The following is a 16,754-nucleotide window of genomic DNA, read 5'->3' on the forward strand; positions in this document are numbered from 1 at the left end:
TGTCCCCTGTAGGGTTATGGGTCAGTGAGGGGCATCATGTCTCATAGTGGGGCCGGCCATGTGATCCTCTCGATGGACTGGCTGCTCTAATTGGGAACATCGTCCTCAAGGCCTGGTGGGGCAGAATGTGCTCCACTCTCTCCTCCTCCCCCTTCATCTGCTCCTGTGTGCTCCGATCAGATATGTCCCTCTCCTGGAGCTGCAGATTCAATGCCTCCTTTGAAGTAAATTCTTCTGGGGGGGAGGGGAAGGTATCCACTTAGTATTTGGGATTGGGGCTAGCCCCCCAGACCTCTCCACTGGTTCCCTACTCCACGCTGGCATGTTGCATTCACATCTTGGAGCACTGGGTTGAAGTCTGGTCCTTCTTTCCCTGTGGAGATATAAGCAACACCCTCCCCTTGGGTGGGTTAGTGCCCTGTGCCTCCGTTACCCATTTCTTTATTATTATTATTTTCCTTTCCCCACCTCCATTTTAGTTGTCTACCGTGTGTATCCCTGTATTTGAGGGCCAGGTAGTATGGCAGGGACCAGATCAACCTTCTCTTAGTGAAATTTCTTTTTAAAGGTCACCTGCTCATGTTCTGGTACAGTAGCCCTGGGAAGCAAAGGCAACTACTGGATTTCGTTCCCTCAAAAAAATCTCCACCAATCATGTACCTAGTCCCCCACCAAAGGAGCCTTTGTCCTGATAAACCTCGGAGCTGGGCTTTGGGTTCAGAGCGCCAAGAACCAATTAAAATGAGATTAGACACCAGAGAGATACATTGCCGCTTTTTTCCATTAAGGCCCATGCTGTTTGCATTTCATTCAGGCTGTGTGGGATGTGTTCATTCTACATGTATATAATATACGTCCAATTTGGTTTAATTCCATTACACACCATTTACTGTTTAGGTTGGAGGAATTGTCATCTGATCCAACTCTTACAATCTATTTTATGAGCAAGAAACATGATAGTTGCAGATCTCAATTTGAACTCCTTCATTTAACCCCTACCAATACCAGAAAAGATATTGGAGAAAGAGCTGACTTTGGAGAAAGAGCTGACTTTAGGCACTGGGGGAAATGGAAGTGTTATGGGTGGGTGTCTGGGTGGGTGCCCACCCAGGTGTGTGGGTGGGTGCCCACCCAACCCTGGCAATGCCCTTTGCCCCCTCTTCATAGAGGTGCTTCTTAGCAGTCAGTGCAGGCTTTTCCTCCCAACAGCAGTTTTGAGCCCCAGTGGTAGAGCCGGATACACAAGGTCAGCAGTTCAAACCCACCAGCCTCTGTGGGAGAAAATTTGAAGCTTTCTGCTCCATGAAAAATGTCCAACCTCAGAAACCCACAGGACCAGTACTACTGTGGGGTCCTTATGAGTTGAATTGGCTTAATGCTGAGTAACCTGGTCTACCTTCTGAAACAGCAATGGGAGAGAGATTCCCTGCCCAGAGTACTGAACCTGGGCACCCACTGCAAATCCACAAACCCAGATAAGCACTTTCTGTCTCCCTCTACCACCCAGCCCTGCCACTTCTGACTTACTGGGTAGGCGATAGGAACTATTTAGGGGGACCGGATGAATGCCTTGGTCCTTGTGGGGGAGTGCTTGTAAAAGGAATATGCTTGGGTGCTAGCCCAGAGGTTGGACGTTTGACTCCACTCAGAGGTTTCTGGAAAGACAGACCCGGGGATCAATTTCCCAAACACCAGTCACGGAAAACTCTGGAGCACAGGACTACTCAGCTCCCGATGGGGATCCCCTGAGTGGGAACCCGCTGGATGGCCGCGGTTTGTGTTCAGGATCTGACTTCTGACTCCTTCCTTCAAACACACACGTCCGAGACAGGTTGGAAAATGGAGACGGTGAAACGCTTGCTCCCCGTTCTTCATGGATGAAAGAGCCCACGCACATCTGAAGGTGATTAATTGTCTTTATTGGAGGAAAACAAGAAGGCATCCATCTCATTATCATTATGATAGAAATCTTGATATGTGTACATGATTGTCAAGGCAGAGAATCATTTGCTATATAGGCCCATTAACAATTTTGCAGTGTCGCAAACCTATGGGGGTTAAGTTGCTTGCACGAGTTTATTACATGCATGGAATAAATGCACAGTTTCCCTTCTTTGGGCCAAGCATGTTTTTATGGGAACAACTGGACCAGTCGCAAGCCTGGTAATAACAGACACAGGGGCATTCCTGGGTTCGACGCTGTAAGCTTTTGTAAAACATGCTCACTGTTTGGGGGGCATGGGGGCAGAAAGGGGGCCAGGACTTTGTGTGCAGTGATGGAAGCCAATTTAGAAATGGGTCCTTGGGACTCTGGACAGAGTGTACCTGTTACATCGCCCAACCAGACCATGGGGCAGACCGATGTTCTGTGAAACACACCACATCTTGGGCCACTTCTCAAAAGCCCCGGTGCCTGTGGGTAGGCGGGTATGGACTTCAGTGCTGCGCCCACACGGAGAACCTTTGAACTGACTCCTGGCCCTTCTTTAGCGCCCTCTCTTTCTGGCCACAAGCTCTGCTCCCCAAGTGCAGGGCTCCCCAGAGGCCAGGCAGCTCAGTCTGTCCCGGCTTTTTCCTTTACGAAGCACGTACTGTTTGAGGGTGCTGAGCCCTGGGGTGCCTGAACGCTACAACTAGAGCCTCCCACAGACTGCTCCCTTTTCTTTTTTTCTGTCCATAAGAAAATAAAATCACCTGTCTGTAAAATCATATGGGAAAAAGTCAGAAGACACCAGAACCCGATGAGAAGTCCCCCGGAGACAAAAAAAAGGTTGAAAACGTATATGGCAAACGCAGAAGCGGCATTAGGACAAAGGGTGAATGGGCAGTTTGTCCCTTGGGTATACAGGAAGACACAGAAACCGAAGCCATTCCGCAGTTTGCTTTTGTCCACAAAACAAAACCAGGCTGGGCAGCCACATGCTGAGGGCTGGGCAGCCACATGGGCAGCCTCTGGGTTGGCTGAAGTGGAGACCCCCAGAGTCACAAGTGGGGCTGCTTTTGGACGCAGGTGGCAGGGGGTCTGGGAACGGCAGGCTCCTTGCCCCATGCTCAGGGGCGCAGCGGCTGCTGATGCTGTGCGCAGGGAGAGGCTGGCCTTCACCCACTGGCCAAGCCCCCTGCATCGCAGGGCTGGGCTCCTGCGCATGCCCTGACGCGCTGGGGCAGGCACAAGCTGCAGATAATGACGGGCAGGATAAAGGGAGGGCATCTGGTGAACCAGTGTGGGCCTGGACCGTTTTCTCTCCTCTCCCTCAGAACTGCCTGCTGCCCACAGTCCTAGCTCACAGTTTCTAGCTCACTCATCCACCTACTAATTTCCATGGAACCTTCAAGAAACTAATTCCTTTTTGTAAAAAAAAAAATAGGAATCTATTTTTCCAATTCAGTGTTTCTATCTCAACCGTTTCCATTCTGAATATTGAGAGCTTTAGAGAACATTTTCTCCCACCCCTCTCAAATGGTTGGTATACTTCCAGCCCCAATCCAGGACCAGGTGCCCCCTGAAAGAGTGGTGAATTACATACAGATATATACATTTTTTTAAATTTCGGAAACCAACTGAACAGTGTGTGGTCTGGAATGTGTTTCGGGAAAAGGCAGGCTTTTCCGAATGTCCGTAGGCAGCGGTGGAAGTAATACTGGTCAGTAACATGCAAAGGTGGCATGCATGAGTGGGATCAGAGGACCTTCATTTCCGTCGCCAGAAGTGAGTTTGCAAACCTGGGAAAGAGTCCGTCTGATTCCTGTTTGTGGGGAATGGAGGAGCGGCCCTCGGCCCGCCCTGGCATTGTGCTCACAGATTCCAAAGGAATTCTTGTGAAGCTCGGGTGAGAGTCACGCCAAGGAGGGCACGCTGCTGGGGAAACCGAGAGGCCTTCTGCCCTGGAGCAGTGTTCGAGGAGTCAATAACGGCCAAGGCTCAGGGTGGAAAAGGGTCGAAGATGCCCAAAGCCATTAGACACTGACCGTACCTCCACGGAGGGATGGACTTTGTGTTTACAACTGCTCATGAGCATCCAATCCCAGTGGGCTCATCAGACTAGCCTGTCATTCACCAGAGAGGAGGTCAACCTCCTTTCCAAAAGAGGGAATCTGGGCCTTTGTTCTAAAGGAGACTCACCCTCCAACACCCACAGTCCATCCTTGGCTGGACACCAAGGTAGACAAATAGGCAGGACGGATGAATGCTGTGTAGGTCAACTGAGTCTGCGCTCAATGCCGCAAAACCCTTGGATTGAACGGCCACCGATTTGATTTCTACACAGTGCATCTTCTTTGGCTCTAAGACCAGTACTGAGTCCCCTGCACCAAAAGCTGGAAGCACTCCTAGGGATGCTTTCAAAGCGTCTCTGACGCCAGGTTACGGCCGGGCCCTGTCCTGTGCTGAGGCTTCAGAACTGACCAGAATGGCTGCCAAGGTCAAGAACATTCGATCATGCCTGTTTTGGGGGGTGGGGGGGAGGAGGGAATTTCTGTGTCATTTTCTTTTAAAAAAGGAGATTATCCTTTCTGTTCTGTAGCGCCAGGGGATGTAGGAAGTTGAGAGTGCCACCCATCAGCCACTGCAAAGGCCACATGCACTCCTGGGGCTCTCCACCATCTATCCAGCTGTGAAGCCGCCTCTTTTCCCAAGGGATGTCCAGGGTCAGGTGAAGGTGCTGGGCTGCGACTGACAAGTGGGAGCTTTGAGTTCGCCCAGAGGCCCCTGCGATGAAGGCCTGGGGATTTACTTCCAAAATATTTTGGCCACTGCAAACTCTAGGGAACACTGTTTCCAAATTTAATACTCAAGGGAGGGGGAAAAAAAGTTCCTTGCTTTGAAAAGGTGAAGAGACCTGATGTGGGGCCTAGGGTTAGGAAAGATGCCCGTGGTAGGTCTACCTCGAGCTTAGCCAACTCATTGGCTTCAAAGGCCAGTCTAGCCTGATGGCACCTAGTTAAACGGTCTGCTAGCATCTGTTGAACTTGACATCAGTTAGGGTCCTAGATCTATGCCATCCCATTTGTCAGGTCTCAATGAAAGAGCATGCTGGGTTCTCCTTCTGTTTTGTCATAAGACATAGAGTCTCCTATCAGTCTGAAACCAGTCTCCGTTTCCTGGGGCTGTACTACAGAGGCTGATGTGTGATGGTGCACCGGAGCATGGCCAAGGACGGACCTCTCACTGCTAAGAGGTCTCACTGCTAAGGAGCACGTTGCCCCTGCTCTGTGCCTTTGCAGGAAAGGCATCCTTTCAAATGAATGCACATATCATGCACCCTGTATATTAGCTCCAGAAAATATTTTTCTCACCAGTAATAGAATTTGGCTTCATATGGTGCTTTCTAAATGCAAATGATGGTGTATAGCACACAACAGTGATGCCTTATCAGGTGCACATTCAGAAAAACCATCACTCCTTGCAAGACTCTATTTATGCCCCCCCCCACCAAATGATACTTTATAGGCATGAATGTTTTCCCATTACACTTGTTCATCATGGGCAGTTTAATGCACCTCCTGGAGAGATTCTGTTTTCTTGATTATTTCCCAAATATTCTTTATAATATTCATGCCGTTGTCTTTCTGGACATGAGGGGTTGTTGCCTATCCAACTTTGGTGATGCCTGGTGATTAACTGGGCCTCTTGTCATTTCATCATTGGCTCCAGGCTTTTTATACATCTCCCAGGGTCGTAGCTTGCCTTTTTTCCCTCTGTGTGGGTGTGTGGTAAACGGCAGGCATGACTCTTGCCAAGCCATGGTGTGCCTCTAACGCAGGCATGGACCAGCTGCATGGTCTACACTGCACTCGCACACACTAGTACTGTCACCATTATCTGCATTATAGCTGCTGAACCTCAGAGCACTGCGCTGCGTAGGGGGGTGGGCAGAACACTGCGAAAACCTTCCGGGCATCCGCAAAGGGGCTGACAGTGATGCAGATGGTTTGGCCACCTGAAGGAGAGGGGCACAGCCAGGGAACGCAGCCCCGAGACCAAAGAGCAGCATCTGGCAGGGCTCCTGAGACCCTCCGCAGGCTCCTGGCGAATGGGGTGGATGGGCGTGCGGGTCCAGAGGAAGGTGGGAGGGCTTGGGAGTGGAGGGAGGGCTTTTTCCAAGGTGGCACCTGGAGCCACTTCTTTGGTTTGACAAGAGCCAATTGTGGAAGCCTCCTAGACAATGGGGGTTGCCCTGGGTGTCACAAACCTGCCCGCTCTAGCATGACCTGGTCTGATTTTGGGGGGACCCTTCTGATTTTAGCAGTCAAAGTCTGTTGTCATGGCAAATCCTTCAGTCCGGAGCAAACCATGCTGGTTCGAGATCCTTCCACCCCAGGTCTTTGGTTTAAGGTTTCCCTGCTCCTGGGCTAGTTTCTGGCCCCACGGGTCCTGTCTCGGGGCTCCCTGTCATCTCTGACGGCCTACATCCTGCTTGCTTGCAAGAAGGCCGGCCCTCAAACCAATGGATTCTCTTACAAAGCCATCTCCCCACCCCTCAGCATCCCTATTAAGAATGGAACCAATGTTGGGAGGGGGAAAAACAAAACAAAACAGAATCAAAACCTCGTGTGAGCTGGAGGCAATTTTGTTAGGTTAGAAATGCGTTTTCACAAAGAGCGAAAGAGAGGTTAGTTTGAAGACTGCATAGCCTGAGAGCCGAGCTCCCGTCCGTGGGGCTCCGTCAGGAGAAATGGGTGCTGACAGGAAGATCCCCAGAAACACAATGGCGGCCCTCCCTTTGGCCCAGGAGGCTCTGGAAGCTTTGCTTTGCGGGCGCGGGGTGGGGGGGAAGAGCAGGTTTACTTCTGACCACTGATGACTTGCGGCCACTCGGGTCTCTTGGTGGCCGGGGCTGTCTTGTGGAGGTGCTGTTAGGAAGAGTTTGGGGAGGTACCTCCCCCTGCAAAGACTTCCTGCTAGAAGAGAGTCCCACAGTTTTCCTAGAGTGGGGTCTCCCAAGAAAGGGGAGGAGAAGAGAATGAGGGTCACATAACGTGCACCCTTAGTCGTGGAGACAGATTGAGCATCTGAAATACTTTTCAGTCCCCCCCTTAGAGGGGAAAGAACCTTTGAAGGGGTCAACAAAAATCTCTACTTATTGAAGAACAAAAGAGAGATGTAACTAGAAAGGACACACTTCTGAAGAAAAAAGAAAAAGCCTAATGCACAATATTTACTAATATTTAAATAATCCAGTTGAAACCTTTTTGTTGTTGTTATTGTTATGAAGGAAAAAAAAATGCAACACAGATAGATGGTGCCCTATACTGCAAAGGGTGGGAAATGACAGGGCGCTGGGGCAAGGAATAGAAAGAAGAAGGTCGGTTCAGTTACAGCTTCGCAAGGTTCGTATGTACAGCACCAGATCCTATTAAATCAGCTCCCCGTGAGTCAGGACAGTTTGTGAGAAATGAACACTTCAGAATTGCAGTATAAAATATGGCCATAAAAAATCTTCTGTCTTCCAGTCCTGTGCAGGAAGGTGCACCATGCAAGGTGAGATCTCTCTGGAGGGGCTCTTGGCACCGGCAGCCCTGGGGGCACCCTTTCCCCTGCCCCTCCTGAGGCTTCATCCCCAGGTCCCACCCCTTGGGGACCTGCCTCCTGGACCCCACCTCCAGAGCCAGTCACTTGCTGCCAGAATGCACTGTGGTCACAGTGGTGGGCCTCGGTCTCCTCTCAGCTCCAACTCCTGAGACCCCGGATGAGGAGGAAATGAAACTACAGAGGGTGGAAGAAGTCAGGCCTGGAAGAGAACAAAGGTGGGGGGTGGGGAGAGGGAGGGGTGTCAAAGCATCAGAAAGGCTGTTATGCACCCAGAGTAAACCCAATTCCCTTCCCACTGCAAGGGTGGCAGATGGGCTGGGTTTGGGAGGGGCCCAAATGTCACCTGCTTGACTCAATGTTTACCTACTCTGCTGGGTTAAGCTGTATCCCCCCAAAAGTTAGGCTCAAATCCTAACCCAAGTATGTACCTGTAGATATGATCCAGTGTGGATTAGGGGTTTTGTAATATGTTATGTTGATGAGGACATTTGGAAGGAGGGCGGCAACAGACGGTGACGGAGGAGGAGGTACCTAGAAGCAAGCAAGGAAGGCCAAGCAATTCTCAGGGTGTGGGTGTGGAAAGAGAAGAGAGTGTCGGAGAGCGAGGAGAGAGGGAGGCTCTTCTGATGCCCTGAATTGGGACTGCTGGCCGAAAGAGCTGTGAGAAAGTGAATTTCTCCTCTGTAAATCCACCTCTGTGGGAGGCTGTCCGTGAAGGAACAATGTGAACTATGTGTCACGGTGCTCTGTTCTTAAGCCTAACCGTCATTGCCTTGGTCTGTTATAACTGTTTTGTAGGAGAAAACCACATGGTACAAGTCACGATAATGCAGTAAGTCCCATTTGTTGAGGAACTGGTCATATATTAGACGCTGAGTCTCTAACTGAAAGGTTGGAGATTCACCTCCACCCAGAGGTCGCTCAAGGAGCTCTGGTAGCACAGTGGTTAGTGTTGGGTTACTAATTGCAAGGACAGCAGTTTGAAACCACCAGCTGCACCATGGGAGAAAGAGGAGTTAAGAGCCCCCAGTCAGCCAGGGTGCAGTAAAGCACTGACAAAACACTTTCCTCTAGTTCTTTAATGATACATCCCTTCCCCCACTATCACGACCCCAAATCCAGTTAGACCAGAGCATGGACACTGGTACAGATAAGAGCTCTCAACACATGAAATCAGGACAGAGATTACCCTCAGGAACAGTAATGGGAGTAGCGATACCATGAGAGTAGGGGGAAGATGGGGGTGCAAGGGGGGTAAAGGGAGAACTGATCACAATGATCAATGATCGACATATAATGCCCCCCCACTCCGAGGGGGACAAACAATAGAAAGAGGGGTGAAGAGAGACAGCAGATGGTTTAAGATATGAAAAACAACGATTTATAATTTATCAAGGGTTCACAAATGTGGGTGGATTGGGGAGGGGGGGAAACATGAGGAGCTGATACCAACAGCTTAAGTAGAAAGAAACATGTTTTGCAAAGGATGATGGCAGCATATGTACAAATGGGCTTGATGCAATGGATGTATGGATTGTTATAAGAGCTGTACGAGCTCCCCCAAAATGATCTATCCTTTTTTTTAAGTCAAGAGTCTCAAGCGCTCACAGGGGCAGTTCTACCCTGGCCTGTGGGGTGGCTATGGGGTGGCTATGGGGTGGCTATGGGGTGGCTATGGGCTTGAATCGGCTTGATGGCAGCGAGTCTGGCTTTCTTGGGAGGGAGGCACTGAACCGAGGGGGAACGCACACTGCAGCATAAACTCAAACCAACTGCCATCACGTGAGTTCCAATCTCGCTACACTATATAAGGTTTCCGAGGCATTGTAAATCATTCTGGGAGGAGATAGACTCATCTTTCTCCTATGGTGCGGTTGGGGAGTTTGAACCACCACCCTTGGGGTCAGCAGTCCAAGATTACTCAACAGCACCACTAGGGCTCCTTGTAGATCCAGCAAGAAGGGGACATATGGACTTAGGGGGAGAACACCACATGACGATGGAGGCAGACCCTGGAGTCTACCTGACACGGAGCCCAGGATGGCTGGTAACATCAGATGCGGGAACAGTGGACAGGGAGGATTCTGCCCTAAAGTGGTCAAAGGAGCGTGTCCCTGCACACACTTCCCCCTGGGCTGACGTGCAACTAGACCTGGGAGAGATTAAGTTTCTGTTGCTTTAAAATATCTGGTCGACAATGCTTCTCGGGAGCAGCCCTGGGAATCTATATACAGTTGGGAAAAGCTGAAGCCCCGCCCAGTGGGAGGGAAGGAGGGCTGCTGGGAGAAAATGCAGGCAGCAGATCTAAAGTGGGGAGGAGTCCCTTGGAATGGCCAAATTTGGCACTAAGATACATCTAGCGAGAGAGGAACATGGTGGGGTGGGGGTGGGGGTGAGGAAGCATGTATGTGTCCCTGGGAGTGTCATATTCAATGCAAAGCTGAAGGATACTGAATGAATAGGCCAGTTCCTTTACTGCAAAACCAATGCCTTTTAAATAAATTAGCTCCAATGATCACCTCCTTTTTCAAATATATAGATTAGAAGTCGCTGTGGCCAGGCTGTCCTGAGTCCTGCCTTCAGTCCCTAAGAGGGATTAACCAGTGAGAAGTCACTGGCCGGGGGCGTGGAGGTCAGGGAGACCTGGGGCTAGCAGAAAGCACTTGGGCCTTCTCCAGACCTGGCTGTGCACAGACTTCTCATCTACCAATGCTAGGACCTACACCCACATCCAAGGTTGTTGTGAAGGTTGGATGGAATGACGATCGAATGGCTCACTCAGCAAATGATCGTTTCCCTCCATCCCCAGCCCACAATGTTCTCCGATGCCGGAGGAAGTGATGTTTTTGCTACATACGCACAGTCTTTTTGGCTGGCCAAACTGAGGCTGCCGGAAACGCTTGCATTCGAGCTGTCGAGGCTGCTGCCAAGGTGGAGTTTTCTCATATGTCTCACCACGGCGGTGGCGTTGAAGGCTTGCTGAAATGTTAAGAAAGTAGACAAAATATATGAGCTCATCAGAAAAGTCTCAGACCCTGTCCTATTACTTTTCCCATGAACACTGAGCATCTTCAACTCCCTAAACACCCTGGTGGTGTTCTACAAAGGAGGCTCAGGTTGGCTTTTCTTCCCTAAGTATCCTAGCTTTATTAGATACCTCCCGCTCATCAAAATACATTTTGAAAATCAAAACACTCTATTTTTACACCATCACACATCCCAACGCAGTGACCCTAAAGGACAGAATGGAACTGCCCCGTGGGTTTCTAAGACGATAACTCTTTACGGCGTTGCAAAACCTCATCTTTCTGCCACCCTTGTGGTCGGCAGCCTAACACATAACCAGGGCTCCTAGGTATATTATACCAATGTGCTATTTTAAAGTTACTTTTATTTTCTATGATTGGTACGTCCATTCAAAATTAGAAACATTCTTCTGAAAACACTGTGGGTGTTAGTGTGCGCTGTTGAGTAGTTTCCAACTCGCAGTGGCCTGCGGGACAGAGTAAAACTCTTTCCCTATCACACGCAACGTCTTCAACTTCTCAAACAGGAAGGGAAGCTGGAGGCGGCCCTTTTGGGTGGCAGCCCTGCACGTGACCATTGTCCAGCAGGACTCCTTCCTGAATTAACAGGGTCCGTGGAACGTATTTTGTGTCTGTACAGACTTTAGGGTTTTGTGGCAAAACAGGCAGCTCTTGACTCTCATAGTGCTTAGGAGACAGAAAGAAGTTCATGAAACCACAGTGGTTCCCATCGATCACATTTGTACCTGAAGACACAAAGGAGCTCAAATCAGAGGTCCTCTTCTCTCCTCTCAAAACAAAAAGAACAAAAACCAATAGTCCAACCCATGCCGCCCCAGGTGTGCACCAGAGCAGAACTCTTCTCCACAGGGGTGTCGCGGCTGATTTTTCAGTAGACTGCCAGGCCTTTCTTCCTGAGTGCATCTGGGTGGATTTGAACCTCCAAGTTTTGGATTATCAGCCAAGGGTACTATACATTTGTACTAACTCCCCCATCTGCCCCCCACCACCAAATCCTATTCAATATGCCTGCAAAGTGGGGGAATGCATGAATGATTAGGGTGTTTATTACAGAGCACAGGGACAGGCTAGCTCGATTGCCGTCTGTGAATCACAGCCCGGAAACATTACGTCACATACTTCATCCCTCTCACACCACGATATGCTAGCTCCCTCTGTATCCGCGAAGATGAACGCGGTTGTTTCTGTGACTTCTGGGCAATTTATTCCAAACTCAGGGGAGGAAAAAACCCATTGCTGTCCGGCTGATGCGGATGCGTAGTAATTGTGACCCTGTAGGACAGAGTGAACCGCCCCATAGGGTTTCCAGGGTAGTGACTCTGTAGGGAAGCAGAGGGCCACATTGTTCTCCCTCGGCGCGACTCTTGGGTTTGAACTGCCGACCTTGCCAGGTGCCTAACCCCTGCCCCACCAAGGTTCTCCTCAGAGGCAACGCTAAGACAGGCTCAGCTCGCAGGAGTGTAGTTACATTCGGGGAGGATGTAACAAGCCCAGGACTTACTCTCCATTTGCTTTTGGCGAAGTTCTTCCGGATCTGGGCGCTGACAGACTCGTGGATGTTTTTGTTGAGGGCCGTGTCACCCGCGATCCTGAAACAGAAGCAAAGGTGCTTGTTCGTAAGTGTTAGTCCAGGGTACTGGGGTGGGGCAGGGTCTCAACCTGCTTTCTTATCGCCTCCCTGGGGCTCACGACACGGCCACTGTCCACTTCCAAGCTGGCCGTGGCTCTCTCTCAAAGCCTACTGCCTCCTGATGCCGCTACCATGACTCAGTCCACCAAAGTCCTGTCGCACCTGCCACCCCTCCTGAGCAGGACCCACCAGCACTTTCTGGTTGGCCTTTGTGGCTCAAATGTGTTTTCCACTCTAGTTTTGGCAACATCAGAATCCACGATGACAAAACAACCATGACTTAGTTTTCCATCCATCTTCCTCCTTTTTAGCCCCCTCTCTCTGCATCAGCTTTGTACCAGAAACACTTGGCCTCTGTGGTCTCAGGCTTGAGCCCTGGCTGCCCAGAATGCTAGCCCTGTGCTCAGAACTCCGCTTCCCAGCTCGGTGGTCCCAGAAGCCCTCAGCTGAACCTGTGCCCGATGGATGCCCCCAACAGTCCCGGGCTAACAGGGCCCTTGGGCTCCAGTCCAGCTGCAAAGAGCTCTAGGGCTTTCTACCCGTCCACATCCCAACCCTGTGGCCCCTCATGACTCTTGTGCTTGGAGAGGGGATTTCCAGCGTCACCACAGTCCTACGTCACTCGCTCACTGCCGAGGGATGGAGTCTGACTCCATAAATGCCCCTGTGGGTTTTGAGACTTCAAATCCCTACGGGAGTAGAGAATCGCATCTTTCTCTTGCTGGGCGGCTGGACGGTTCAAATGCTGACTTAGAGGTTAGCATGCTATGTCCAGGGCTCCTCCTGCTAAACGAATGCTTATTTCTTTGGCCTCTTCTGAGTGTCAGGGAAGACGTTAGGTTTGCTCTTGACTTCCTTTCCTCAGTTTCCCCTCATTCTGCTATTTCCTCCCTCTGATCGACCATCCCCATCCAGCCCTCTCTCTATGAAGTCTGAGACCTGCCTGTCTCCCCATCATTCACCATCTCCGGTCTGGGTGACTGCTTGGGGAGAAGAACAGCAAGTTCTCTCCCATCAACGCGTCTCAACCTACACACCCTCCCTCCACCCTCTAGGCTCAACCACTTGGCCCTCCCCACAGTTTCAGCCTCTCCTGCTTTTTGCCCCCTGTGAAATTCTAGGTGGGTGTGGGTGCCTAAAGAAGTTTCCTGGGTCTGGGAAAAGTTCAGGGGCAGATGCCCGAGACTGGTGACTGGTACAGGCTTTCACTCCCAGCCCCAGGCCGCCCTGGCACCACACAGTCCGCAGGCCCTAGTCTATTACTCCCGCCTGCCCTGGGCTGTGAATGGATATGCTACGGGCTTCGTCAGACAGGAAGTTATCCCCCCATGAAAAACCTTTTCCTGCCTACCTAGCCTTCCACTTTAGAACTGCAGATGCGGCTGATGGAGCAGGCTCTGGTCTGTGACTCACTGGACCTCAGTTTAGAATGAGTCGGAAAGTTCCAGCAACCCCTGCCCTTGCATCAAAGAGAGTGCCTGCTTCTCCTTTTCCAAGTACGGGTGAAAATGTGTGTACGTTCCAAGATGACACCAGCAGATTAACTGGAGAATCACGCTTCTGTTTCTAATCAACTGGCAGTTGTCTCTGTGGCCTGGACACACACTGCGTAGAAGAGACAGGCCTGCTGGGCGGCACGCACATCCTAACCCAGCACAGGGCGGAGCCTTGTAGGCAGCTGGGGCATCTCAACTAAGGTTTTCTAGAGAGCTCATGTGAGCACCTTTCTCCCACACTGTTGTTGTGTTTTATTTTCTCCACACCGTTTTGAAAAGCTTCATTCTCAGAAAAGGATGTCATTCAAACTTGTCAGCAGCCACTCTTGCTTGGAAACAACAAGGAGAAATGGTAGGGAGGATGGAATTCCCTGGGTTGAGCATGGCCTCAGGGGCAAGCCCTGGGCTCCAAAGCAAGGAGATGGGCTGGGGAGCTGGTTCCGGAACCCTCGATGTGGCCCTGGGAGGCCCGGGAGCTCTGTTCCTGGTACTTTGCTCCCCACCCCTTCTCTGAGGGTTCCCATGAGCCCGGATGTGGGGAAAATGCAAGCATCCAATTACTTTCAGAAAGCTTTGTGCTCACAGTCTGGGGGTGTACTGCAGCTGGGGAAGGATCAGGCTGGGCAGAAGGTGGCCCTAGACATGCCAGGCATACTTTTGGGGGAGGAATAGTCACCTGGGGTCGCAAACAGGCACTGCTGTGAAAACAGGAGAGCCAGGGAGTTTCCTGTCCCTTTACATGACGTTCGCTGGGGCTCAGTGTTGCTGACTTCAGAATTCTTCTTCAACAGAACGGGAGCCACAGACTCTTAGAAGTGGAAGAAGGTACCTTTGTGGTCACTTAGATTGTGACCTAGGAACTGACAAGTGTTTCGGACCTAGACAAGACTTCCTTCTAAACCTGTATACCCACATGCCTGCGTGCACATGTGCACACACATGAAGCTAAGGGAACACACCTTTGACTCTTGTCTCATGTTCTCCCTTATGTTCTCATCTCCCCCCTTGCACTAATGAGGATGCTCCCAGCTGCTACCCGGAAGGTTGGTGGTTTGAAGCCATCCAGAGGCTCTGTGGAAGAAAGACTTAGGGGTCTGCTTCCGTAACAATTACTGGCAGAAGTCACAGCTCAGTGGTTGAACTCTGCTACATGGGGTTGCCGGGGGTTGGAAGTGATGCAACGTCCCTTAACAACCACAACAAAGTAGATGACATGGATGCAAATCACATCCGTTTGGGGACTCTCTTATTCTCTGCTATTGTGTGCTTTGTTCTACGGTCACAGTCTTGGCACTGTTTGTTCCCTACCCCCTCAACTCCTTGCTCCAGATAGGCTTGGTATCCCTGTGGGCATCTGCCACAGTGTTCCGCAGTCTCCTGGGCTGCTCTACAATTGCTATGGGCACCCAGAATCTTTCCAACTGCTCGCCTTAGGAGTTGAGAAGAACAGCCGGGTCTCAGTGGTGATTCTGCAGTGGCTACCCTAACCTGGAAGGTGCCTGCCGCTCCCCAGTGGGGCGCAGTGCCCTTACTCACCATCAGCCTGGGAGCTGGCTAAGGGCGACCTGAGGTCCCCATGCTCAGTACTGTCACTGTATGAAGCTGAAGACAGAACTTCAGAACCATTCAAATCAGGTCAATGGACTCGGTCAAGGTTCTTCTCTGCAACTGAGTCCAAACCAGGCTGAGTGGGTTCCCAGCCTGCCGAGTGCAGTCTCCTGCTCTTTGGCAATCAGTTAGCAGCCTGTTGGTCCCTTGCCGTGTACAACAAGAGGAAGAGGCTTGGGGAACATCTTGCAAGATAGAAAACAACTGTTTTCTCCTTGGAAAGAGCTCTCTCCTGCCTGTTGCGGTCTGTTTGGAGGCTAAGGGAAGGGAGGGGCTGTGAGTCCTGGTGGTGCATTGGCTAAGTGGGTGGCTGCTAACAGAAAGGGTGGTAGCTCAAACCTACTAGCTGCCACATGGGGGGAAAATGGAACATTCTGCTTCCGTGAAGAGTTCCGTCTTGGAAATGCTGTGGGGCAGTTCTAATCGGTCCTTTAAGGTTGCCGTGAGTCAGAAATAACTCAACAGACTTGTTTTATTCTAGTCCCGGTGGCCCTGATTAACTGGGGAGAACAAGTGCAGAAGAACAGTATTTCTGGATATAATTGATCTGCTGAGACCACGGGTCCAGAATGGTGATGTTGCTAAGGTGACACGCGACTGGAATACTGATTCCACTTCCTGCCAGCTCTCGGCTGAATTTATGTGCTCCTCTGCCCAGGCAATTTTACATGACAGAAACAAGCAGGTCTCACATGCACGCGTGTGGGGAGTCTCAGCGACACTGGAGTTGAATACATTTATTTTTATCACTTTCCAAGATTTGACTTCTTGAGAACTTTAAAGATACACAGTAAAAAAGTATAAAGCACTAGAAAGCAAAAAGAACTACTGGTGGTAATAGTGGCTTATACGTGTTGGGTTGCTAAGCACAAGGTCAGCAGTTTGAATCCGCCAGCCCCTCTGAGGGAGTGAGAGGAGGCTTTCTGCTGCTGTAAAGATTCCCAGCCTTGGAACCCACGGGGAGTCAACTCAATGGCAGTGCCTTTTTTCTGTGTTTTGGCTTAAGAAATAAGAAGGCATTTGCTTGGGCAGTTCAAATGCCAGTAAATCTTAGAATATGGAACAAGCTCAAAATTCTCAAGTCTTTATCTCTCGGTTGACCTCCTGTCTGAGCTCCAGGCTCATACTGCCCTCAAACATCTCCATGGAGATAATTCGGCATGTCCAAAGATGAACTCTTCTCTTCCACTCAACCCTGCTTCTGCTCCCAGCATCCTTCTCCTCCCCATCAGCCTTCTGAGCCCTTAAGCTGGAAATGTGGGAACAATCTTAGTTCTTCTCTGACTCACGGTACCCCACCAGTGCTCTGCTCAAGACCCGTATCTTTTTTTCTTTTAAATCATTTTATTAGGGGCTCATACAACTCTAATCACAATCCATACACACATCAATTGTGAGAGCGCATTTGTACATTCATTGCCCTCATCATTCTCAAAACATTT

At 50.5% G+C, this 16,754-nt stretch overlaps 1 protein-coding gene across 1 annotated transcript in view; it reads right to left on the bottom strand.

Annotated features, from left to right (window-relative positions):
- Positions 1-1,898: 1,898 nt before the first annotated feature.
- CAMK1D (calcium/calmodulin dependent protein kinase ID) overlaps positions 1,899-16,754 on the bottom strand; it is a 171,081-nt gene continuing 156,225 nt past the window's right edge. Inside the window, exons 7-9 of the mRNA XM_004712636.2 lie at positions 12,080-12,167; positions 10,393-10,510; positions 1,899-7,730 (exon numbers count right to left, since the gene is read on the bottom strand). Coding sequence (XP_004712693.2) covers positions 7,612-7,730; positions 10,393-10,510; positions 12,080-12,167 — 325 coding nt within the window. The 3' untranslated portion in view covers positions 1,899-7,611. The remainder of the gene's footprint in view (positions 7,731-10,392; positions 10,511-12,079; positions 12,168-16,754) is intronic.

The sequence above is a fragment of the Echinops telfairi genome, unplaced genomic scaffold (genome assembly GCF_000313985.2).
Source record: "Echinops telfairi isolate 266 unplaced genomic scaffold, ASM31398v2 ScPeMD7_7473;HRSCAF=8511, whole genome shotgun sequence".
Lineage (NCBI taxonomy): Eukaryota > Metazoa > Chordata > Mammalia > Afrosoricida > Tenrecidae > Echinops > Echinops telfairi.